Source organism: Chrysemys picta, chromosome 24, assembly GCF_011386835.1.
Source record: "Chrysemys picta bellii isolate R12L10 chromosome 24, ASM1138683v2, whole genome shotgun sequence".
NCBI lineage: Eukaryota > Metazoa > Chordata > Testudines > Emydidae > Chrysemys > Chrysemys picta.
In genome coordinates this window covers 141416-166867 of record NC_088814.1, presented here as the reverse complement: position 1 = coordinate 166867, position 25452 = coordinate 141416, and the positions used below count along the sequence as shown (strand labels likewise).

The window sequence follows — 25452 nt, the reverse complement described above, 5'->3', positions numbered from 1 at the left end:
AGACAAAAATAAGTATGGGCTTACATTTGGAGCCATTGCTAAAGGATTTGATATATAGGAAAGATCATAAGTGGCAGGCAAATGGAAAGCAGGAATTCCTAGGTACATAATGTACTATTTATCAATAGCAGATTTAGCAAATTATGAACTGTCATTGATTTCCAAAATCCTAATACATCTGCATTTTCATCTATACACTACAAAATTCTGTATATCCAAACTTCCTGAAGTATTTGGAAAAAAGTCTCGCAGCCATGTAGATTTAATCTTCAAGGCCCACTTTGTCCCTTACACTCTCTGGGACCATTTGTCTGAGTTAAGCTACTTGTTTCCATAGCCACTGGCAGGATGGAACCTTAGACAGTAGGTGAAGTTTCACTCTACATCACAAAGTATTTACAAAGCTTAAAAATCACTAAATGTTTACCCATCAATCTACAGTGAGCACTCAACATTTTAAATGACACTACTAAAAACTGTGGTTCAGGAATCCCATGTCCGCTTCTGACTGATGGGTCTGTCTAGTTTAACTGATACGACATTTTCATATTATTTTCTAGACAAGCTGGCGGTTTTGGAGTGCAGCTGACATGTTCCCTCTTTTAATCCTTATATTTACAACACATTTTGACATGTGAGAGCAGGCTATGATCTAACCCAACTCACTGGCACCCAAAATGAGTCCTCCTTCAGCTTCTCTAGCAGAGTTTTCAACTGATTATAGGCACTCTGGAGGTCTTCTTTCAGCAGCACAGTGTCAATTAAATGGCCATACTGCTCTTCAATAAATGCTGCTGAATTAATAATGTCCTGCTGTTCTTCATCCTGCAGGCCAATATGTGAGAAGATATTAAACTTGCAATAGTCGTTCTAGCCTTCTAATGACTTTTTTAGTCTCCTTGTATCCTCCCCAATCTTCTATCAATTACTTTGAAAGGAAATAAAATAAAAAAACCTATTGCCAATGTGAAAGGATAAAATGAATTCTTGCTATCAAGTTTGATGAGCAAGGTACTAGTGCTAGGAATGATATGGCCTCAGGGATGGAAGGAGTGAATGAGGGATTTTGAAATGGTTACAAAAGTAAAATGGCATTGCACTCAAAGTAACAAAAGTGTGCCTAGTCAAACTCAGGTGCCAACCATACTCCCTTCAAAAGTAAAACAATGACAGTGGAACAGATGTGCCCAAGTTCAACAACACTGAGCGCTTCACTGGAAACGTTGCAGGATCCCACAGGCAGTGTGCATGTGAACTCACACACTTTATTACCAAAATAAATGAACAATAATGAGTTGGTACTTCTCTAAAGAAAATACCAACCAGCTTAGTTTCCTCTTCCTTGCAAGATTAAACTGCTTGTTATGTAAGGACCACCTAATCAGCTTGGGCTTCACTCTGCAGTTACGAGGCAAAAGTGGCCTTCTGGGCTCTCAGGGAGGCTGCTCTGTGGCAGAATAACAAGGTTATTAACTAATCTGACTAAACTAGTCGTTTCCACTGGTGTGACCCTGAATTATTTTGTACGACTACAAAGAGTAGATTTATTCCTCCTCCTACATTCCTGACATGGTTAGATTTTAGGGGGCAGAATCTCCCTCTGAAGTTCTAACTCTGTTCAAGTCATGGTGGATGTTTTTAAATTGAAAACAAGCCTGTTTCTCAACTCCCCTCCCCCCAAGAGGATTTGCATGGTAAGAGCCAAACACAAAGTACAGTCTTCCTAAGAAGAAACTACACCTCTGGACCAAAACACAGTCAGGATTGCTAGTGACTCTCCCTCAGATTTCCACCTCGCCCAGATACAAGTTGTCTTTGCAACTTGTATGTTTTATGCCTCCCATACTATCCCAAACCTTCTCTAGAAAAAAAGTGCAAGAAACATGAGATCACCTTGAATAATTTGCCTACTCTTCTTGGATTATCTGCCTGCCCTTTTTTCATACTGCAGAAACAAATCCTAAATGAATTCAAGAAACATTCAGCTTTCTCCTACAACCGCCTCCCTTGGTAGCTTATTTCATATCTCTAATACTCAGTGAAACAACTGTCAGCAACTGTGTTTATTGTTTTACGTGTGCTTGAGGAAAAGTAATGCAGCATGAATACACTTGTAATATTAAAAGGCACAACACGCTTCAGGAAAATTAGGTCAATTAATATATGGGATGAAGGTATGGCAGCTGAAGGAATGGTAGTTGTATTCGCCTTAGCATGGGGGCTCTGAAAACTGTGTAGCAGCTTATAAAATCTGAATCTCAAATCAGAGTTTTGTTGGATATCATTATCTCGCAGAGCATCTCAGGCATGTCCTGTAGGCGGATGCTTTGCTGTCCATACTGACCCATCAGCAAGGAGACATAACAGAGGAAGGCAAAAAGTTCCCAGGTAATTGCCACATTAATGTAGCTACTTAAAACTCTCAACCTGATTTGCCATCATAAGACTAGAGCCAGTTATGTTATCTCACTCAGCTGGAGGGACAGGTTTCTCTTATGGGGGGGGAAAAAAATCCAAATAGTTTCTTCAGTATCTTAAGAACTGAAGTTAAAATACTTACAAGTGGGGCTGAGACTTCTTCTGAAGTTGGAGATGTTGGTGCATTTTTTTTCTTTTCTGGAACAAGAGGCTTCACAAATATAACATATGGTTTAAACTCTGGTGTTCTCAGGTGCTTTACTGCCTGTGAGTAAAAATATACATGAGCTTTTTATGTATGTTAAGGAAAACTTTTAGATGATAAATTAATGTATGGAACTTCAATTATCTGTTCCAACTGTTCTTAGTAATTTCAACTGTAAATGTCTCATTTAAACCCTGTGTAAAATACTGTAAGTCTGAGCATTATATCTGTAATTCTTCAAAAAAGGAGACTAACATAATGTCAGTGTCATTGCACACATCTTGCTGTGCATTAAATCTACAGAAAGGGGAAGGTGATACAAGAGAAAAGGGTATAACTTGCCTATTAGCCCAAATTATCCTTCCTTTCCATTCATAACAAGGGGACAAAACCCAAGAAATTGAACTCTGCTTGCTTTGACAAGAGTATTTAAAGTTATTTCCTAATCCCAGACACATGGCCTGGGCCAGCCACTAGCATAAGAGAGGAGTCAGTACCCAGTGACAGGTACAGCTAGAATCTCACTTTTTTTTGTGTGGCCAGAAGGACTGAGAATGCAGAGCCTGTTTATGGTGGGAAAAGTTCCACGTGGGCTTACGCAGGAAAGGAGGAGGTGCTTGCATCTCTCATACTGCAAGGGCAAGCTCCTTAAACAATAACTATGTAATACACTGGGGCTTTTAGGGCACACTTTGCTTTTTGTTCATCAAGGTTCAGCACTGTGAACAGTCCAGTTCTGCTGAGCCAGCACTCGGACCAGCTGCTAGAGTCACAAGACAGGCAAGCATCATTGCTTTCTGTAGAGCAATTAACCAGGGACTGTAAATAGCATTATTCATCCTAGGAGAAGGCAAAGATATTTACTTTGCTTAGGAACAATCCAGCAGAAACCTCTTTCCATAAAGAGGACAAAATATGAGGAAAAGACACCGCATAATTCTTCATTTACACCTTTCTGTGACCTCCACAGTATAATCATCCCAGGATACACTCTTACAGCTGTCATCAGGATGAGTTTGTTTTTCTATTAACTTTAAACATTTTTTTTTTATAAGCCATCACACAGGGACAAGTTGTAAAATTGAGGAGGCTGGTGTTTGAGCATAGCTCAACCTACAGAAAGGTATGTGGTCTTTAGAGAGTGCATGAACTAGATACATATAATGACAAAAAATGTCTGTTCCAGCCATCTGCTATCTCAGACCCCTGATATCAGAATCCTTGTGGATTAATTAAATCGGAGAAATGTGAGGTTAGCCTGCTGGCACCTGATGCTGCAGCAGCTATACTATGTAACAGGAAATTGGTGCTTCCATGGCACTGGTGAGATGAGAGTTTTATTGTAATAATGTCCTAATACACGGCCTTCCAGCTGAAGATCCCAAAGCCCTTTACAAACATTAATGAGGTAGTGTCTCAGGGTATGTCTACACTACCCACTGGATCAGTGATTGATCCAGCAGGGGTCAATTTATTGCATCTAGTCTTAGATGCGATAAATCAACCCCCGAGTGCTCTCCCATCGACTCCTGTACTCCAGCGCCACGAGAGGCACAGGCAGTCGATGGGGGAGCGGCAGCAGTTAACTCACCGTAGTGAAGACACCGCGGTGAGTAGGTCTAAGTACATCGACTTCAGCTACGTTATTCACGTAGCTGAAGTTGCATAACTTAGATTGTGGGGTTTTTTGTTTTGTTTTCCCTCCCCCCTCCCCCCCAGTGTAGACTAAGCCTCAGTTTCTCCATCTTTGAAATAAGGGTAATAAAAATCCTCCTTATACCACCCACATGAGAGAGATGATTAAGAGCACTAATGATTTGCCTAAGGGTACACTGGAAGTTAGTGCACAGCCAGGAATATAACCCAGATAATTCAAATCCTATTCTTGTGCTTTTGCCACTAGGCAATTCTTAGTCTCCAAAAATCTTAGGTGAGGAATCCTTCAAGTTCTGAAAACCAGAACAACAGCAATATCCTCTCAGATATGGATAAGGTGCAAGGTAGCATCTAATTAATGTGCATAGGATCTCAGAGACAAATGGGTGCAAATTTTTATTTAATTTATTTATTTTAAACTAAGAAAAGAGGAGTCTGGTACCTGATTATGTCCTTAGCAGGTATATTGGAAAGGGAAAGCCTCAAATTTAGAGCCTGTCTACATGGTGCCTTAATCCACATTAGCTGGGGCGTAAATTCTAATCTATGCCAGCGTGTTGCCCACTAACTGGCCCGTGGACACTGTTCATGCACACTAAAAGTTTTCTAGTGCACATTAATGTAGGACTGTTTGAAACAAGAGCTTCACACAGGCCAAGCCAAGTCTAAGGTTTGAAAACAAAGCCATGTTGGAATAACCCAAGTGTTCAAAGCAAGACTTTACAATTGTTCTTACCTGAAGGAAAATGTTTTCGATTTTTCCTATGCTTAGCTAACCTGAAAGCAGCCCAAATATGTGGGTTGTTTTTGGTTGTTGGTTTTTGGTGACTACACACATGCCCCACCTTTACCTCCTCCCTCCCACCAGACACAATTCTTGGGCTGGCATTCAGTATGAGAACACTAAGCATAAACAGTGGTTTGCTTTAGTTTAAAAAGTTGAGAGATTGAACAGGGTGTAAAACATAAGATACCATAAAGCCATATTGTGTTTTCCATACTTGTGTATGGCTTGTAAATTAATAATGCAATGCAGAAAGCTGAAATCTGTGCAGAGGGAATTAATAGTTCTCTAGTAAAGATTTAAAAAAAAGAGTGATACATTTTCATCTACAAAGCTTTGGGAGAATGTTTTTATTTGCTCCCTCTAGTAATTTTTTTACAATGTTCATGTTTGTTTGAACACAGTATATTTGACTTTTTTAGTGTTAAATTTGATTTGCAGTATAACAGATCAAACAAGTTTCAAAGCAAATCAGATTATGCTGTTTTTTCTCTGTCCTACTCATGGCCGTATGTAACCCCAACAGGAAAAGACTCCATCTTCTATTACTTCTTCTCATGGGAAACAGATTGTTTTCCATGTTTAAAGCTGGTTGAATATTGCAAAGCCATGTCCCTGAACATTCCTTCACATTCTGAATGGCTATACACCAACATTTTTCTTCACATGAATGTTTAGGGAATGCCAATTCTTCATAGAGAAACCCATAATTTGCCTACAAACAAGGGTACTTTCTATCATCCTTTAATCGCTATTCTCATTGTTAGGTTTTTATTCTGTTTTAAAAGTTTGTCATCCAATCAGGGAGCAGGAATAATATCTGACTCTGGCCAATCACATGCTGCAAATAGCACTTGATCCTGTTATCTGAAGTCAACGGATTTCAAAAGGAGTTGGATAAGGTCCTTGATAATGAAAAGTCAAAGTGAAAAATTTGCAAAACAGCTCAGAGGCTGAATTTCTTCAACTAAGGTGTTTGGTGACTACCGAAAAATGAGACTAAAAAATCTAGATTGGGTCACAAACAGAGGAAGGGGCTAAACTAGTTACTTGCAACAATGTCTTTCCTTGATTTTGTGCTACAAACACTTTAACTTACTGAGGTGGCTGGCTACAGCGGCATGCTTATTTTATTTCTGATCGCTGCTGCCACGCCCTCCCAGAATCAGATGACTTTATAAAAGCAGCTATACTTACTTCGGGTACCACATCCACCAAACAAACTTTATTTTTGGCCATAACAGACTGGATTGCCTCGAGACTTGTTCCATACAGATTCTCTTTGTATTCTCCATGTTCAACAAATCTAAAAAGTTAATGTATTTATACTCCATGAATATATGCCACAAAGAAAAGGAAATTTAAGAACTTTGACCGTTGTTTTCCCCCAAACAGATTACATTTGTTAATTCCAGGGAGTCCTGACAAGTTGTCTTCAGGGATGCTGTAACAATTCGTACAGTGGGGGTGCTGAGAGCCATTGAACCAACCTGTAAACCACGTATATGATGGAAATCACTTCAAGCCAGGGGGTGCAGTAGCACCCCTAGTTCCAGCACCTATGGGTGTCTCCCTTTACAAAACTAGTGTCTGGGGTTCAGAAAACTGAGACAATGCAATCAGAAGTCTCCTTCTGTTTGAGGCTCTCAATATGTTTTAGGATTTTGAAGGAATTAATATGTACATCCCCTCTCTCCATGGAGAAAGCTGAGGCAAAGGGAAGTTCAGTGACTTGCCAAGGGTCACAAAAGTCTTAACAGAACTCTGCTTCCCTGACTTAATTACAAGTCAACCCCTTTCTCTTTCACAAAATCACAGTAACAAATACAAAAGTACCACTGAATAAGCATGGGCCCTGTGGAGTATATTGAGCAAATGGAACGTCCTAAAAGAAAAATTTATCTTGGACTATGTATCCTTATTTGGATGTTCTCAAAGGGAGGTGGAAATGTTATAAATATTGCAGAAAACCACATCCAAGCAGTTTAGGACCAAAATCTGACCTACCTTGAAACTATTAGTTTATGATGGGGAAAGCAAACAGAAACCAAACCAATGCATAGAGCTCAATCTGTTACCATCACAATTTCAACAAAAACTCCACTCTTTTAGGGCACCTACAAGACTCTGCATGTTTTGTGACCCTTCTGGGGGCTTAATAGCAACAGTTTCCCCAGGGCATCAGTGATAATCAGTGAGGCTGACAAATAAAGAACTAAAGGAAAACTGACATGGTAATTACAGCTGAATTCTAAAAATAGAGAAGGGGGAAACCTCATGTTTTCCTCAGAGAACAGTACAAAGCTAGCCAGGAAAGAAATGTTCAGGCTTTGGGGGGAGGGGAGGGATTTAAATTCTATAGCAAAACCTTGCACTAGCAGGAAATGGACTGGATAATCCAATAGGTCCCTTACATTCCCAAATTCAGAGTCTAAGATGATTACAATGAATAAGTAAATTAAAACTTGCCAGCATACATGTACCAGAAAATAGCAGTAAAAGTAGTTAATGGGACTGCCACTAATTAGGTAGCAGGGTTAGATTCTGCCTCCTGCGCCTCTTTCCAACCCTTTACTGTTCCTGACTTGCCTTTCAGTCAGGCTTTGAGTGAATCATTACTCAAACTGAAAACAAAAGTTTACTGGAAAAATTGCCCCATCCCCTTATTACACTAAACTAGATAGATATATACTATACATCTTGACAAGCAACATGTTGAAAATGTAGCCACACTATTTCTGTATGTTAAAACAAACCTACTTGTTATGCTGTACATCTATCTCAAATGATTGCTTAGAGACAAAATTGTATTCCACTCCCTCTTTTTCATGACTTTTCTTTGACCTTGTTGTATCTGGAAGAGTGGAAACAGTACCATGAACATCAAACATGGGGTAGCAGTTAGCAGAGGTTGGATGCTGACTTGCCTTTGTTTAGTCTTAGATTTTCATGCCTCCAAAACTAAATGGACACACACCATCAAGTGAAAAACAAAACTGAAAACAAAAATCCATTTACCTGTATAAAAACAAAACCTTACAGTAGATTAAAATTGAAATAACTCAATTAATTTACTTCATCTTTTATATTATAACACCCAAAAGGCTACCAATCAAGGTCAGGGTCCCACTGTGCTGGACACTGTACAAATATAGATTTGAAGTCTGGGGCCCTGATCCTGGTGGAACCCTGCATCGTTGTAGAATCAGTGGACTTGCTTATCTGGAGCAGTTGGTGGAATTATAGCTCAATTTAAGACAAGATGAAACAAGTGAGTCAGACAAGAGGAGGGAAGGAGGAAAAGCATGTAACCTGCAGTCAAACAGTGCACCTCTGCAAACAGCTTGGTGAGTACTTTATTTAGCTTTTTAATTCATCTCTGCTTGGGCAATGAAAACAGACTCCATTTCAGTTATGGTCTGGGTCTATCACAAGACATGGGCTTGATGCAGGAATTATGGAGAGAAGCTCTTTGAGGTTCAGTGTTGTGCACTACTCCACTGGTCCCTTCCAGCCTTAAACTATGAAGTTTTTGTTTGTCAATTTTGCATTTATGTTGTGTCCTTGGCACAAAGATGCTGTGTTTTGGGTTGTAAAATATGCAAACGTTGTTTATTTGACTTCATTTTTTTTTAAATGTTTCCATTGGAATTTTAGAGGGACACTGAAACATATCTCTTTTTAAATCTGTAAAACCCTGTTTTTCCAAAAATAGAGTTGAAGGCCAAATTCAGCCTTTAAGATAGTATAGCATACATATGTTTTTACACTTTTTTCCTAGGGAAAATGGTATCACTTCTAGTAAACAGGCTACAAATCTCTTGTATCACTACAGCCTTTAAGAAAATTACTCTCTCAAAAGATGCCCAAAACCCCAATCACAATTTTAGAACATGTAATTCATCACAAAACAACCTGGAAACAGTATAAAGGCCTTATCCTGGTCCTGTCTAAGTTAATGACAGAATTCCTATGGCTTTCTATGGGAGCAGAAGCAGGTCCTAAAAGAGTAAAAGGAAATCAGATGTGACTCACTGGAGATAATCATTAGAAAATAAAATCAGCTTTTTTTTTTTTATCATTTTTTCCACCCAAAACTTCAAAAAACCACAACAGGTTTGTTTGAGTAATTTCTTTTTTTCTCCCCCACACTAACTAAATTAGTGATATAACTCTGACTTTGAATTCTTGCCTTTATATTTTTTTTTAAGTAATAGTTTCTTCCCTATACCTTTTTTGATTGCCATAATGTCTTTCAGTGCAGTGAATATTTTAAATCTGGTCTGACATGTATGGTGTTAAGCTCATCATTTAGTCCTTGAGACATGCATTCTATTTCTATACATACACTATGTTTTAGATATTGTTCACATTTTAAAATATTAGTAGTTCGCTATCACAAGCTTCTTTCAGTGTTCTTGCTTTTGAACCCAGTAACTTTAAAATTGCATCATGTAGCTCTCTATTCTTGCACAACTGTTGAAATCAAATTTTATTTTTTCCTTAATCCAGTTACAGTAGGGCAGTAAGTTATTTTCCAAGGTGACATATGACACTGTAAAACTGTTACCTTTAGTATATTCTGTTTCATTATTTTAAGTTTTTATATTGCAATAAAATACCAATATAAAGCACAGGAAAACAAACCTGTTTGCTATCAGAATTTGAGCTCTTGCCTGTTGTACAATTAATCTCAACATTAACACTGTAATTGATGTTTTTTGCTTTTATTTGTCTGGTTTAAATCAATAGTACTCAGACCTCAGTGGTTCAGGAGCCAAATTAGCAGTCAACATTACCCAGAAGAGCCACAGTAGTGTGAATTCATTGGTACTATAGAAAAATGAAACAATCATATTTAAACAGTATATGATGGGAAATGTTTAGTTAACTTATTTGTGTGATAATATATCAACTTGCACTAAGTTATTAACTTAACTGGTTAATAACATAGTAAAAGCATCCTAACTGGTTAATAATTAAATCAGTGTTTAATATCATGTGCTACAAAGAGCCACAGGAGACACCATTAAACAGCCATTTGCAGCTCGAAAGCCACAGTCTGGGTATCACTGTTTTGTTTATTGATTCTCATGATTAGCTTAAATCTCCTGATCCTTGGGATCTAACCTGTGGTTTTTGAATGCATGCGGTTGGCAACACCTGTATATTTGTGCTTTTAAGTCTAGTGCACTCAAATGCCCGTCCACTAGCGTAAAACCCATTACTTTAAATTAGGATAAAGTATAGAAATGATAGATTTGGTGGCAAATATTTATGGGAATGAATCCTGCTCTGCTGAGAAACACACTGCACATGGACAAGCACAGCAGAGGTGAATTAAGAAAAAAATCTAGAGCACTTGATAGGTAAAGATTCAGAATGTTAACTGTTAAGCCTAAAAATTATTGGTTTTCTTTGTGTTCTCAACTCTCACCAAGACCAACACCATATTAATGTTCAATCATGGATTCACATTCAAGATGTTAAGCAAAAGTCACTATATGTAGATAATTTCATTTCACCTCAGTTATTTTGTCTGTTACCTCTTCCTCCTCCTGTGGAATTGTTCTCTCTGCTTTCTCATTACCGCACTGTTCATTCCTCACTAATGCTAAAGTATCTACCTGCTCTCCTCCTGCAACACTGATTTTTTTTCATGCCATATATACCATCTATATAAGTATAGCTCTTCTTTCCTTAGCTTTGAAGTTGTCAGTCATTTCTTTTAAGGAAATTAAAAGAAATAGATTAGTCATCCCTCTACTCTAACAGTACACTTCGGTGACCCTTTGCAAATATACAAGCTGACCATGAAGGTGTAATCACAAAACTTTCTGATGTTACAAGTAAATCACATTCAGATTTTTAAAATTAATACAAATTATGAGTGTGTGATGCACATCTTTAACAAAGGGCTATTGGAAGAGAAACATGTCAAAGCCAGCAATCTAAATCAGATGTGTGTAAAATGTTTGAAATTAGCAGTTTGTTTAGAACTTTGCAATAATATCATGATGTATCTTATCTGAGTGCCCCAAAAACTGATTTAGAGTTATTCCGATCAATTTGTCTTCCAATCTGTATTCCATCAGCCATCATCTCTGTATAACTGATAGACCATAAATTCATACATCAGCAGAGCACAACCACAGTTTGGAATATGTTTTTAAATTCCAATCTTGCATATCACTGTGGTTCTGTGTGTATGAAGAGAATTAACATGTTAATCAAGGCTTCAAAATATGAGTCTTCCGTTTTAAGGAGTTTGCCCGCTTTATTGCTATTTCTTAAGATCAATATTTTTCTCTAATTAAATTGATTAATTAAAACTCTGTAGATAATCCAGCACCATCATCTTTAAATAGGAACAAAGAAGCCTACATTTTTCTTCACTGAATCACAAAAAAGTCTCATTTTAATTCTAATTTTAGAGGTTTACAGTTTAACTTTCCCCCCTGTAGTCAGTCTGCTTTTCTCAATATCCATTTTTAAAAAATGAATCTGTTCATTTGGGAAAGTGTCATTAAAAAAAAATTGAAGGAGCTGACAAGATTCCAGATTCTGTGCATACCAGAGAGATGTGATATGCTGAATCAATAAGAGACAAATGCAGACCCTCAAAAGAAGGGGGAAGAACGAGGGGTGGCTCCAGGCACCAGCACACCAAGCGCATGCCTGGGGTGGCAAGCTGTGGGGGGTGGCCTGCCGGTCGCCATGAGGGCGGCAGTCAGGCTGCCTTCGGCGGCATGCCTGTGGGAGGTCTGCTGGTCCCACGGCTTCGGCGGCAATTCGGCGGCGGGTATGCCGAAGGCACGGGACCGGTGGACCTCCCACAGGCATGCCGCCGAATCCACTTTACCAGCAGACCTCCCGCAGGCGCGCCGCCCAAGGCAGCCTGACTGCCCTGCTTGGGGCGGCAAAATACATAGAGCCGCCCCTGGGAAGAACTTGAGCTACTTCTGAAAATGCACGTAAATAGTGTGGAACAGGAACAGACTGGACAGTGGTGCAATCAATCCCTAAACTACTGCATGCAGTATACAGTCAAAGGTGGGGACAAACAGATTCCTGTAACAGCTACTTACGTGGAACTGCAACACCATACTCCTGTGGATTCTCCGACACAACTTTCTGTTTGAGCTCATTTAGTCTGGCTCCCAAAGAACCTAAGCAATAAGGAAATGAAAACTGACGTGTTTTGGATGCTGAAAGAAATATTGCGAACAGAATGAAGGAATTTATTCAATCTCACAAATGGGATGCATGCTGTAGGAGAGGGCTTAAAGAAATCTGTACACAAAACAGCAAGAACTCATGCCCCACCCCCATTCTACCTTAAAGAGCATCACTAGCAGCAGCTTGAGTCTTAAATGGCAGGAGACCAGATATTTATCCAGTCACTCTAACAGAAACTCTATGTTCATAGCTTTTCGTTTTTCTGGATACCCCCCAGACTCTAAGCCACGCTGGAAAAATACCTAGACTCAAAGTTGCTAGGCTTACTGAACTGCAGAAAATCTTACTAAGCCTCCTTTTCTCTGACATCCAGTTTTTTATAAATTATTCTAACAGGTAAACATGCCTAGGTCTGCTTGGCAGGAAATCAGGCTAAAACTACAGGACCTTGCCAAGACCCAGAGTGCTGCCTTATAGCTTCTGGAAGGGAATTTTTTCAGCTTTTCATTTTAAAATGTCTTTTTAAAAAAAAAAAAGTTGATTGGAAAACGTCGGACCAGTTTTGTGACATACCAATCAAAACTACCAGTCTCTGCTTTTCTCCCGGCTGCTGCTGATATTTAGTGACTTCTTCATATGTTAGGAATTCAGATATGTCTGCTTGCTTTGCTTGATTCTGATTGTTGTGTTTCTCCTTTCGGCTTAACCTAAAGCTCCTCCGCAAACCAGCTAAAGAGCAAAATATAACAAACATTAAACAAAGTATCTTCCTAGCCAACTGTCCAAGCTGCTTGTCTTTCAATAAGAACTAGTATGGTGAAGACTGGCTTGCTGTTACGCACCACATGCACCAGTTTGTTTATAATGATGGGGAAGGTTGGGAATAGTAGAATTCTTAACTCCATAAAGAGATACAATTAACCCCCTACTGTAGCATAAATACATCTATTCCATGGGAAGATCATGACAACTATCTGCATTTGCTTATCAGGTGGAAAACTGTGCAGAGGAAAGAGGTATTTGAGTCTCCACAACAAAGGAGCTGTCTTGGGATGAATTCTTCTTGAATCTTCTGGATTGGTGCCAAGCTTGGGCTTTGCCAGTGGCCTGTTGTATCCTTGCATGCACTTTTTGAGTTAACAACTCACATGAAAAATTCAGCTGAAAAGCAACTATTGATTTAAAGAGAAGCACATTATTATACACACTATATTTTACAGGAAAGAGTACTGGGAATTAGGTTCCTCACCTATATATTGTCCATTGAAATATCCCTCACAGTCACAATCTTCTGTTAATAAAAATGAGAGAAAGGGAAGCAAGATGTTACAATACCTATGTTATCTGGTTTGGGGGGAAGGCTTTGCATCCTGTATTATCAATATAAATAAGTATCAATGACACAACTAGTTTAGCCTATGGCTAATGGTTTATATTAAACTGCCATTTAATGTCCCAGAATACATCTCTCAGAATTTTTTTTTTCATCACACCTGCTCAGAGTTGCTGTTAGTGAACATTTAAGCAATATAAATACTATATGCCCATAAAAACAAAGCAACTCAGAGGAAGGGCTGGTATTCATTCTCTAACTTCCCTGGTACATAGGACTGCAAGTGGATCTAATAATCCAGGACACTTCTTCTTGTTGGACTCCAGCACCATTCAGTGCAATAGTGAGAACTATAGACCAAGCATTACTCTGAACTCAAACTGAGAGTCAACAAATTTAATGTTAATGTTGTTTCTGTGCTAATCTCTTGTTACAAAGATGGATAAAAAGCATATCATAAGAATAACACTGGCTTTTTATCAGATCTCTGGGTCATTCGTATACAATAAAATATACAAACCAAGAGCATGCACAGTAAAAATGTAATCACTAGAATCTGCAGAATGTAATAGGGGTGTGTGTGTGTGTGTGTGTGTGTGTGTGTGTATATATAGTAATACTAAAAAAAGTTGTCATACTTGCTCACTTACTGAAAGAAAACCGCTTAGCTTTTTATACATTAAGGGCACTCCTGAAAAAACGTTACACACATTAAAGGCAACATGCCAACTTTACTTAAGTGAGTAAACACAGTGTTTTACATGATCGAGTCCTTAAATAGCAGAAGATGCCAGTCCAAAGTAAGGGCTTTTTTTTTCTTTTTTTTTTTTTCTGTCCCTGATATTTGCATGTCAGTCCAGTAACATCAATGGAGTCTTTTCTTTCAATGCAGGTGCATAACAGTGAATTGTATGTCTACTGAAACAGAAAATATTTGTAGTAACTTTAAGTGTAAGATGCACTGTTAAAGGACCTTTTTTTGCCTCCTCACTGTAACTAGCTGTTTCCTTCTCTTCCTCCCTCCTAGACTTTCTCCCCCAAAAGCTAAGTCACTGGCCATCTGATGACAGAAGGCAATTTGTACCATGAACAAAGTCAGTGGAATTAAATTTCAACACCTGAGAGATCCTTTTCTAAAGGAGCACATTGAATGTGCGAGACTATCAGCAGGAACAGCAGTTAATTAAGAAAACACCTGCTGTTAAAAAGACACAAGGAAGTAATACAATGGCTATTATAAACAACATGAACTTAATCCAGTTGACTAGAATGAAAGTAACATAGTAAAATGCAGTCCAAATTAATAGCCAAGAAAATTAAACAAGATTGATACTGGTATCCCAGAAGGTGTCAAGGACACTTTTTTTTTTTCCTTTTGTATAACTCCAAACATAGCAAGTTCTGCATTGATTTATAATTCCTGTTCACCATATGGCCCTGAGCAAGCTGCAGAACATGTAAATTAACACAGGATTTGGCCCACAGCAGCTAACAAGAAGCACTTATCCTAAATTTGGAGTAAATTGGAAACAGTATTTTTGTAGATACCTTCAGGTTAATTCTAATTCAAAAAAATGGCTGTAGGAGCAAATTGTCTTTAGCATTTCCCTTTGCTTTGGGAGTTCCTGTCTGTTTGGGAAAAGGCATTGCTTGTTCATACCAGGATAGGCAGAGTACCTACCTTTCTCAGAAGACTGATCATCTGCAGTTAGCGTAAAAGATAGAAGTGAGACAGTTAAACGATGGGCAGACAAATGAGTGATAATCACAATGGAATGAAGGGAAGAATCTTCCTGGCTGTGAGACTACTCAGTAAATTATACTAAAAGAACCTATGAAGCAATGTCTCCCCTTAATATCTCCACACCAGCTCAGGAACCTTTGCAATCTGAGCTGAGGGGTGAAAACATTATTTAAATCCAGCAGCTCTGGTTAATTGGCTTCCTTGAGAGTGTCTTATTAAAAGCAGTAGGAGGCAATCTGCATTATATGCATCCTAACAAAGGCTAATTGAAACCATTTTATTTGGAAATACTTTGATTTATAAACTTATCTGACAACTGTCTTGTGTGTACACTCTTCCCTCTCTGTAGCGTGCGTGTGTGTGTGTGTGTGTGTGTATATATATGTGTGTGTGTGTGTGTATATATGTGTGTGTGTGTGTGTGTGTGTGTGTGTGTGTATATGTGTGTGTGTGTGTGTGTGTGTGTATATATATATATATATATGAAAGGAAAGCAGATGGTGGGTGTGAGAGACCAGAAGCTCACTTGTTGCAAGGGGGAAGCACATTCATTTCCAAAAACGGAGCCGTTTGATACCTAGCTTTATTTACTTGATTTCTGAAAACCTACACTTTGGTTCTTCTTCGAGTGATTGCTCCTGTGTATTCCACAGTAGGTGTGCGTGCTCGCCACATGCACCGGTGCTGGAAGTTTTTCCCTTAGCAGTACCCGTAGCGGGGGAGCACCGCTGCGTCCCCTAGAGTGGTGCCGCTATAGTGCACTATAAGGGGAGCTGCGCTCTCCCCCCGCCTCAGTTCCTTCTTGCCGCCAGTGAAGGTAGTTGGAACTTGTGCTGCAGCAAAGCTGGAGCACCTTATCTTCTCTAGCAGTACCGTTCATCGGATCGTTTCTCAACATCAGCTTAGAACCGGGGCATGCCCCGCGCTCCAGGCTTCAAGTCGTGTGACTCCTGTCGCCGCTCTATGCCCAGGAGCGACCCCCATGCTAAGTGTCTTCACTGCCTGGGTGAGACTCATATTAGCGACCGTTGCAAAATCTGTAGGTCGTTCAAACCAAGGACTAAAAAGGAGAGGGACTTCGGACTTAGCTCTCCTGATGGAGTCGGCGTCAGCTCCGACCCCGGTGCGCAGATCGGACTTGGCACCGTCCGCCGCGTTGTCGGTACGCAGCGAGGCCACTTTGACCAGCAGGCACTGCTGTGGAATAGACAGGAGCAACACATCTCGAAGAACGCCAGTTACGGAACAGGTAACTGTCCTTTTCTAGCTGGCTTGGCTAGTGCACAGCAGCATCTTTATTTTCTACATCAAGGTGGCAATACTGGGGCAAATTCTAGCCTCACCCATCCACATGGCATTCTTATTCCAATAAGAACTGAATGTAAGCATTCACGGGCAGCATTTAACCAGTTACGCTGAGTGGTATCCCAGAACTGCCACCCAAACTTCCATCCCACATTCTATGATCCCAGGATGAGTATCATTTTCTTCTTCTTTGAGACGGTTTACCCACCCCCCTCCATCATTAGCAGCAGCTGCTGCTGCCGCTAATAAACATCCAACAGCTGTTTCCTTTCACATGCTAAAGCTTTCTTATGGCATAGACTCTAAGGAATGGGATAGTGATGTTGAATTCTCCTTTCAGCCTGAAGCACAGAAGTCCAGAGGTGGGAAGTGTTCCCAACTCTTGTTTGTTTATCATGAATCTTGGATTATTTTGTGAGGGCCTTTAAAACCCCATCTTTTGAAATAAGATTATGTGATAATCTCCGTTTCCCCCTCACCCCCTCTTTTCTTAGTTATAAGTACATTTCCAGCCCTTGAGCTTGCGAAGAAAAGCTTGAAAATGTGACACCCCCCCCCATCCCCACCCACAGACACCCCTAAAGCTCAAAGCCCAGCTGGTAAATAACAAGTCTAAACTTTATTATGTTTAACATCTCATGATTTTAAAATTTCATTATTTTTAAATCAATCTTATGACTTTGGGGGCTCATTCATTGGTTTTCTTTTTTGTTTTTTGTTTTTGAATGCCTGGGACTGGCAATACTGGGCAAAACTTAAACCCAAATCCTTCCATGTGACAGCTAATAATCATTACCATCTATGACATCAGAGTAACAAATATTTAAGCACATGATTAAAATCATGTCAACCTACTGGAAAGTTGATATATCAACAGTGAATTCATTGAAGAAATAAAGATCTGTTGAAACTTACATAATGGCTTCTTTACAGTTTTGGAGTTTTGCAGAGTGCCTATAGTTCTTCTATAATTCAAACGCCTAAATATTAAATAGTTATACATGAGTGACTTATAAAGAGAAATTTAATATAGACAGTTTATACATATGATGGTATGGCGGATGAAGAATTAAAGCTTTTTGCAAAAGGCAAATTTCTGATTCTGGCTTAGATGCATGTTTTAAATATTAAATTTAATGACATCAAATTGTCATTGCTGGGTAACAGGTGGAAAAAAGATGCTGAAAGATTAATATACCAGGGAAAGACTATCACAGAAATACAGATGCAAGTATGAAAAGTGTGGTTGTTTCCAAAGTACATTTGTTTCTATTCCCACTGTTTTTTTTTCCATCTCAGTTTTTTGTTTTATCTTTGGTACAAAGTCCTAATTTCATTCTCACTTATGAAAAATTAGCCAAATTCTACCATCAGAGTCTCCCACTTACTGAATTCAATGGGTAGTCAAAGGTATGAGATCAATCTCTAGTCCAAAATACATAATTTGAAGATATGATATTCAGAAATTATTCAGGGCCTGCCGGATGATCTTGGAGCTTCATGCTTATTCCATAAAAATCTAACAAACCAACTGAGCTAGCTGGAAAAGCATCTTGGATGGAGATGAAGTGAGACCGCCATGAACGACTCTAGAATATTTGAGTGCTCAAATTATTAGACCAGCTTCTAAACTTTGTTTTATACTCAAAATTTAGCTACCTGCTTGAAAACTACTTTTAACAAAAGCGATTAACTTTTCTTCAGACAACTGCACTTTGCACTGATCACTGGAGAACCTTCCTTAAAGACAGTTATTTATACTACATACCAGTACACAACTCCATAATGGGGGCTAAAACAAGATGCCCAGGGTTTTACATTATGTATATTCATGAGTGGGGGAGGGGGAGTTTAATCCCTTACACAAGTCCAGAGCAGCCCCAGATCTGAGAAAGAGGAGTGCCAGAATATTCATTTTTATCCCCAGGAAGGGGAATAATAGCTTTCCCGAGATCAATATTTGCAGAATTCCTAATATTCTAGAACACATTAGAGGAATACCAGCCACACTTAACTGATGTCTCTGTACAATACAGCCAGGTTAGGACAGCTACTGACAAAAATATGCTGGCTGTGCGTGAGCTGCTTTGAAAATTGGCTCTGTGGCCATGGTTTTCTGTTCACGCCCCCAGGGAGTGCTCACTAATAAGATTACAGCCTGAAGTACAGCCAAAACATTTTAATTAAAAAGATGAACTTTGGTAAACAGCTGAACCCAGCTCTTTGGAAACCGTGGCAGCCAAACTGAGTTACAAGTACATACAAACAACACTACCCCAGAAATTCACTTTAATGGTGACCATGGTATTAACCTTCCCCTTGTACATAATCCAGTGCAAACACTGGAACTACCAATTAGTTCCAATGGGTGCCAGCGGAAGGAGTGTAGGTAGCATCTTTCCCCTCTTCCCCTGTAGCCTCACAGCAGTGGGACAGGATTCACTACTTGTTCTCTTGAGCACTAGGCTGTGCCCTCCTAATTTGCTTGATGTGTTCCATAGCCACGAAGATGGGTCGGACCCATGACCGCCCTGCCTATTGTGCTTTGGACAGCAGCACATTAGAGAGTGGTGAATGCTACAGTAAGGTGCCTATTAAGCACCGTTCTCGCCAGCCTCTGGGTCAACCTGACCAGATGTAGAAAGATGCATTGGGATTAAGGTTCAGATATGTGTGGGAGTGGAGGTTATTACAGACTAATTTTTTAATTAAAATGCCAGTGCTTTATAGAGTTCAGATGCTTGGCAAGTAGCAGCAGTATACACTTCTAAATAATAGCACCAATTTAGTGCTATTCGTTATCAGCAGTTTCCATGTTATAGTCTATTACTTGTTTTCCCTTATTCTTGAAAAAATAATTGTTCAGGATCTTCTCTCCATATCCTTGACAATTCCAGACAACGTTTTGCTTTCTCCATCTATTATGCCTCTTGGCAGCTTCTTAATTTATCATCATGCCAAAAATATTTTTCATGTGCTTAAATTTTATATGCTGTGGTCTGAAACTCTCATTTCCATATCTGTATTACATATTGCAGATTTGGATTATGAACTACAATCTGCTAAATCTACTTGCTGCAGCTCAATCATTTATATATGGCTTAACCAATTTACATCATTTTTAATTAGGAAATTGTGGCAACCTTTCTTCCAGATTTCATCTCAAGTCTGTTTTGGAAATGGCCAAAATGCTAAGTGGTAAAATCAACCTAAACTATACAGTCGTCTTGCATAATAAAAAGGAAGGGTACCTTGTTTCTCCACTTTGGCAGCTGCATTGTGTAACATTTTCCATTCATATAGCCCCTTCTACACAAGCATTTCACATTAACAAAATTAATTCAGCCTCAAAACCCTCACTCTGGAGAAGATATAGGACGTATTATCTCCATTTTGTAGAGGAGAAAAGTGAAGCACAGAGAGAAAATTACTTGGTAATCACAAAATATCTTCCAGTGTAAAGTATTTCCAATACTGAAACAAATTTAACAATGAGAATATTTGTTATGCAATGTATAAAGCACCTGTGGAACTCATTACCACATGGTATCCATAAGGTTAAGAACTTACAAAAGTTCAAGGGAGAGACACTTACACTAGGTTTTAAAAAAAAAAAAAAAAAAAAAAAAAGGAGAAACTGTGTCAGCCTTCATGCTTCAGGACAAAAACTAACAATTTACCACCTGAGCTAGGAAGGCTATTTGCATAATTTGTACATTTTGAGGATTTTTAGTACCTTTCTCTGGAGCTTTTGGTATTGGCCACTGTCAGACAGGATGCCGGAGTAGATAGCCTCCTGGTCTGATCCAGTGTGGCATTTCCTATACTTCCTGTCATAAAATAAGTAATGTCCCCAAACAAAGCATGAAAGCACCACAAAAATAATATAACATTATGGTTATGATTAATGAATGTATCATCCTATAACTTTCACTGACAAACCTTTCTTGGAACTGTTTTGAAGGGATCAATCCTGCCCTGAGGTTGGTATCACCAACACGCTTTGCCTGCCACCATGTTGGATCATCCTGGCTCACAACTTCTAAGATGTGTCTCCTCTTAAACGGCAACCCTGCCTCCTGACAGGGAATGGCTTTGTCCTCTTTTGGATTATAGCAGAAGAGTGCCCTCATAAATACCTTTAAGAAAAAATAACATACTCTTTGCTGCTTGTCCCACGTAGAATTTTAAAGCACTTTTAGAATGGCATTTCCACATCCCTAAATATTATATGGATTATACGTGGTTTCATACTGAAGTGGAAGCGTATCAAGCTACACTTACATACAAGTTTGATTTGCTCACTACTGTAGAAAATGTGACTTTTTCTAGGTTGTGTCAAAAGAAATAGTGTGGTAGCAAAGCGAGGCCCAAAGAAAGACCAAGGCCTCACTGCACTGGGCACTGCACAAGCATCTACACAGACAGTCCTAGCTGAAACCAGCTTTGTCTAAATAAGGACAAAATGCAACAACTGGATAGAGGGAAAAATAAGGAGAGGGGCTAGGAAGGGGGCAATATGGTAACAGTAATAGAAACACAAGTTTGTGTAGATTAGCTATTTATTTATAAAAGTTACAGGATTCAGTATCTACAAAACATTTTTTGCAGGGCTGCCCAGAGGGAGGGGAGCAAGTGGGGCAATTTGCCCCGGGCCCCGCGAGCCCTGGCCCTGCAGCAGTCCGGGTCTTCGGCGGTGGGGGGCCCCTTCAGTGCTGCCGAAGATGCAGAGCGACTGAAGGGGCCCCCCGCGGCCGAAATGCCGCCGAAGATTCAAACCGCCGCCTGGTGAGTACAAGCGCCGCAGTTCCCCCGCTTTGCCCCAGGCCCCCTGAATCCTCTGGGCGGGCCTGGTTTTTTGTACTACACAAATGGACACCAGATTTAGAAGAATCTGTAACAAGCAAACTGCCAATCATTATTAGGCATCTTACTATGGTCGTAAGAGAAATGGAGCTCGAAAAATATTTGAAAGGATCTAAAGTGGATTTGTGAATTGATTATGGGAGGGTACTTCATGCATGTGGAGCTGCCAGGAAGGAGTCCTTGAAAAGGATTAGCAGACACTGGAGGCTGCAATTGTTGGGCTGGTTCATGACCAATATAGTACACAGGAGGTTTAGTCATGAAGAGTCTTGAAGGAGAGGACCTGAAGTTTGCATTTATGCAGTGAAGAAGTTGGAGCCAGTGGAGGGACTTCAAAGTGAGTGGGGTAACACTGTCAAAGCTATGTGCCAGGAAGATGGCAGCAGCTTTTTGACTTGAGTGGATTTCAAGAAGGCCAGAGAGGAGGTTAGAGATAGTGCAGGCCTGGACAAGAGTTTTGGTTTTATGGAGCAAGAGAACATGCTAGATATTGGAAATGCTACGAGGGAAGATGCATCAAGAGTTAAGGCTAACCTTAGTTCGTGGTAAGCTAAAGTGTAAATCTACCTACTCTAGCCTGCTGTGTACTACATGTTCCATAGTGCACTTTGAAATGGGTGTAGATTAAAGTGCACAAAGAAACTTAGAGTGCACGGCAGCAGGGTCCACATGGGCACTTCATGTGCGACAGGCTAGCGCGGAGTAGATTTGTACCCTAGCTTGTCACAAAATTAGTGTTCATATGCAGCCTGGTATCATCCAAATTATTTCTGTTTAGCAGAACTTATTTTTCTGAGAATACCTTATTATTCTTTTAGATACAAATCAATTTGGGGTCTCATTTTGCAGGTGGGATTTCCCACTGAAATCAGCAACGAACTGCAGAACTATGCACTAGATTTATTAAAAAAAAAAAAAAAAGAGAGAGATGGGTTGCATACCTTGCTGTCCTTCAGACGATCTTCTTCTTTGATGGCTGGAATTATTTTTAATGTTATTGATCCCTGAGATTGAGCCTGAGAAAAAGAGAGAAATACATTTCTTTCCATTGAAATAGTACAAAGAAACGCTGCAGCACACTCCAATTCAGTTTCTGGTACTAGTGAATTGTCTGATCATCTCAGCCTTCACATGCCAAACCAAGGCTTTCAACTTGGAAAAGATACTTTTTTAGCTTTAAGGTGGTTACCATGATGCCCCAAAGATGTCAAGTGTATATTCTGTTCCTTTTTATCCCTTGTATGCATTACCCTGTGCAATATCCTCTTTATTATGGAGACATGTATAGTGACTTTCAAGCTAAGCCTATATTGAGGCTTGCACTAAAAATCTCTCTTCACGTTTAATTATTACACTTAGTTTCCAATTTAGACACAACTCACAGAATAATAGAACTGTGTCTTTTTTAAGTACAATATTGACTAATTTTTGCATATAAAATTTAGAAAGAAGCATTTTAAAAAGTTTTTTCATGTTTTCTACATATTTTTTCAGGTCCGTCTAGTTAAATAACTATAGTCCCCAGAAACTCTACACTTCACACACATTCTAACTTCATCTCACATATAGGCCCCTTTTGAAACTTTAAAGTTAAACACAGCTATTCCCTTTAGTCAGCATAACAGTTTTGATCTAAAACAAAATTTAGCTGATTGACTGAACAAAGCAGTTCCATCTGCCTCCCTGACCCATCAGCTTCATTCCTCAGAGAACATGGTGAGCCAAGGCACAAGAGGGGAGGTGAGCAGTGGGAGAGAAGGTTCTTTTGGGGCTGTGGCCCTGTTGGTATGAGCAAGTATGTGAAGGGGTAGAAATAAGCAGGGCTTGAGAACAGGAGGGTCTGAGTGGGGCTTTAAGGGGGTGAGGAGAGAGGTTTGCAGCTGTGCAAGAAGCCTATGAGAGACCCATGCCTCTGAGATGAGGCTTCCTTCCGCTCCCTAGCACACCACATTATGAATACACTGTATATATTTTAATGATATTTTTTTTTAATCTGCAATTCTCATGTCATGAACCAATCATGAAAGTGAAGCTCTTGGTCAGAGCCATAGATAACCTATGTGTATCATATTTGTCATGTTCAGAATCAAACTCAAAGTTTCATGCAACTTTCTTAACTTTAAAACTGAAAGCTATTTATTAGATTATAAACAGTTGGAATAAATTCATAAGGACATTGTAAAGACAGCCCAATTCTGTCCTCAGTTATACCTGTGTAATATTATTAACTGAGGGACAAGGGTCACCTATCTACTGCTTTAACAAGCCTACTTGGTAATAATAGATCTCGAAGTAAAAATAAGAGCAGACCAAAATCTGACTAATTTCTTCTGGTCGTTTGTGAAGCACAGCAATCCCATTGACTTCTTTTAGCTCATCTCCAACATGGACAAGACCTAAAAACAAGATAACTATATTAGAACTAATACTCAGCCTGCTAAGCTGCTGCTCACCTATTTACCCACACCCATGTTATCCATATGTACCTAATGACTTTCCATACTAGTCCTGTACTCCTCTGCCAACATTGCACCTTACAGTCTCCTGCCCTCACACCACCTGGCACTCTTCAACTATGACCCATAATCACCTAAAATGGCAATAGGGAGAGAGAGGACACTTTGCAAACCATGTGTCCCATTGTAATGATCAGGAGGAAGTTTAGTGTCTAACCACACTGTCTGTGTACTGGACCTGCAGTGAGGGACCATTTTTACCGCGCTGTTTTCGTACACTAGATCTGAATCCCCTGTCTGCACTTCGGACATTATACCGGAATGTACTTGCAAAGATGGACAACTTTTATAGAATTAGAAGATAAGCTGCTAATTCTTCATGCTGAAAGGCCTCTGCTGCTGTGAGCTATTTACAGACAGCTCTACACAGCATGGCCTCAGAACGTCTGATGGGCTAAATTTTGAAACTATAACCTAGAGCAAACCATAAAGGGTTTAGCTTTGCTCATGCAGTCCAGTTTTGTACTCCTAGTAATGTCAGCACTAGTTACTGACCATATTAGAACTTCACAATAAAATGGCCAGCCAGCAGCTCACAATCATACCAGAGGAACATCTCTCTCCATCTGTTTTAAAGTGGAATTCCCAATTACATCAGTGGGAAGTTCTGCATAGAACTGGACAGAATGATATGGCTCACAATCACTATGGGTCCACACACAAAACATTTACTATGTCTTATTGATTTATGTAAAATACAAATGACCTTATTTATTCGCTGACATCTACCTTTTACAGAAAGACTTAGTACTAACAATAGGATAACTGGGTAGACACTCTTATTTCAGACTAATATTTCTACAAAAGAATATGTAGAAGACCTTTGAAAAGGGTCAGTACAGTAGCCTTGGTGTGTTACATCAACAGTATTCAGAGCTGTTCTGAATACTGGGTTCTGGGTTAAAAGTAAAAAAAAAAAAAAAAAAAAAAAAAAAAAAAAAGCCACCTTGCAATTTTGTTTAAGTCAAAATTTAAGACTAGTCTTCCTCATTCTATTGGCAGTTTTTATCCTATTAACCATATTACCAGAGAATCGGATTTAAAAGGTGCATTATTGATGTGAAGCGGAAATGCTAATGGCACTGTTTTAGCCCCTTCACAATAAACGTCTTATCAGATTATTTTAATATGAAAAATGCTAATAAGAGACTAGAAGAAAGCTATAATGTACTAATATTTCTTCATCATAGTAATACATTAGCATTGGGATTGTATTACTATTGGATTAAAAAGGACAAATTATAACAAAAATTAATGACACTTCAATACTTTATTTGCTATGTATAAAATCTCCATGCAAGCCCAATTCAGCTCGTTTAATAAATTCTAATAGAGCTGCCTCTAAGTGGTGCAAGGTCAAATATATTAGGAATTAACCCTTTGGAGACTGGAGACGTGCTGTATAGCATTTATTTGGATATCTGTAGGGTAAACATCAGTATTCAA

At 39.3% G+C, this 25452-nt stretch overlaps 1 protein-coding gene across 10 annotated transcripts in view; it reads right to left on the bottom strand.

Moving 5' to 3' along the window:
* The window catches only part of MPP3 (MAGUK p55 scaffold protein 3), an 84771-nt gene that overhangs the window by 24481 nt on the left and 34838 nt on the right, over positions 1–25452 (bottom strand). For 3 of the 10 annotated variants that reach the window (XM_065577421.1, XM_065577420.1, XM_065577422.1), the window contains 12 exons: positions 23801–23886; positions 22432–22506; positions 20567–20763; positions 17540–17604; positions 15257–15277; positions 13492–13533; positions 12816–12971; positions 12152–12232; positions 7824–7917; positions 6261–6369; positions 2561–2683; positions 667–825 (listed from right to left, as the gene is read on the bottom strand). In XM_065577421.1, the coding sequence (XP_065433493.1) occupies positions 667–825; positions 2561–2683; positions 6261–6369; positions 7824–7917; positions 12152–12232; positions 12816–12971; positions 13492–13533; positions 15257–15277; positions 17540–17604; positions 20567–20763; positions 22432–22506; positions 23801–23886 (1208 nt within the window). Of the gene's footprint in view, positions 1–572; positions 826–2560; positions 2684–6260; positions 6370–7823; positions 7918–7947; positions 8082–10588; positions 10789–12151; positions 12233–12815; positions 12972–13491; positions 13534–15256; positions 15278–17539; positions 17605–20566; positions 20764–22431; positions 22507–23800; positions 23887–25452 lie in introns of those variants that run through there. The other 7 variants (XM_065577423.1, XM_065577425.1, XM_042844022.2 and 4 more) reach the window with 4 other exon arrangements.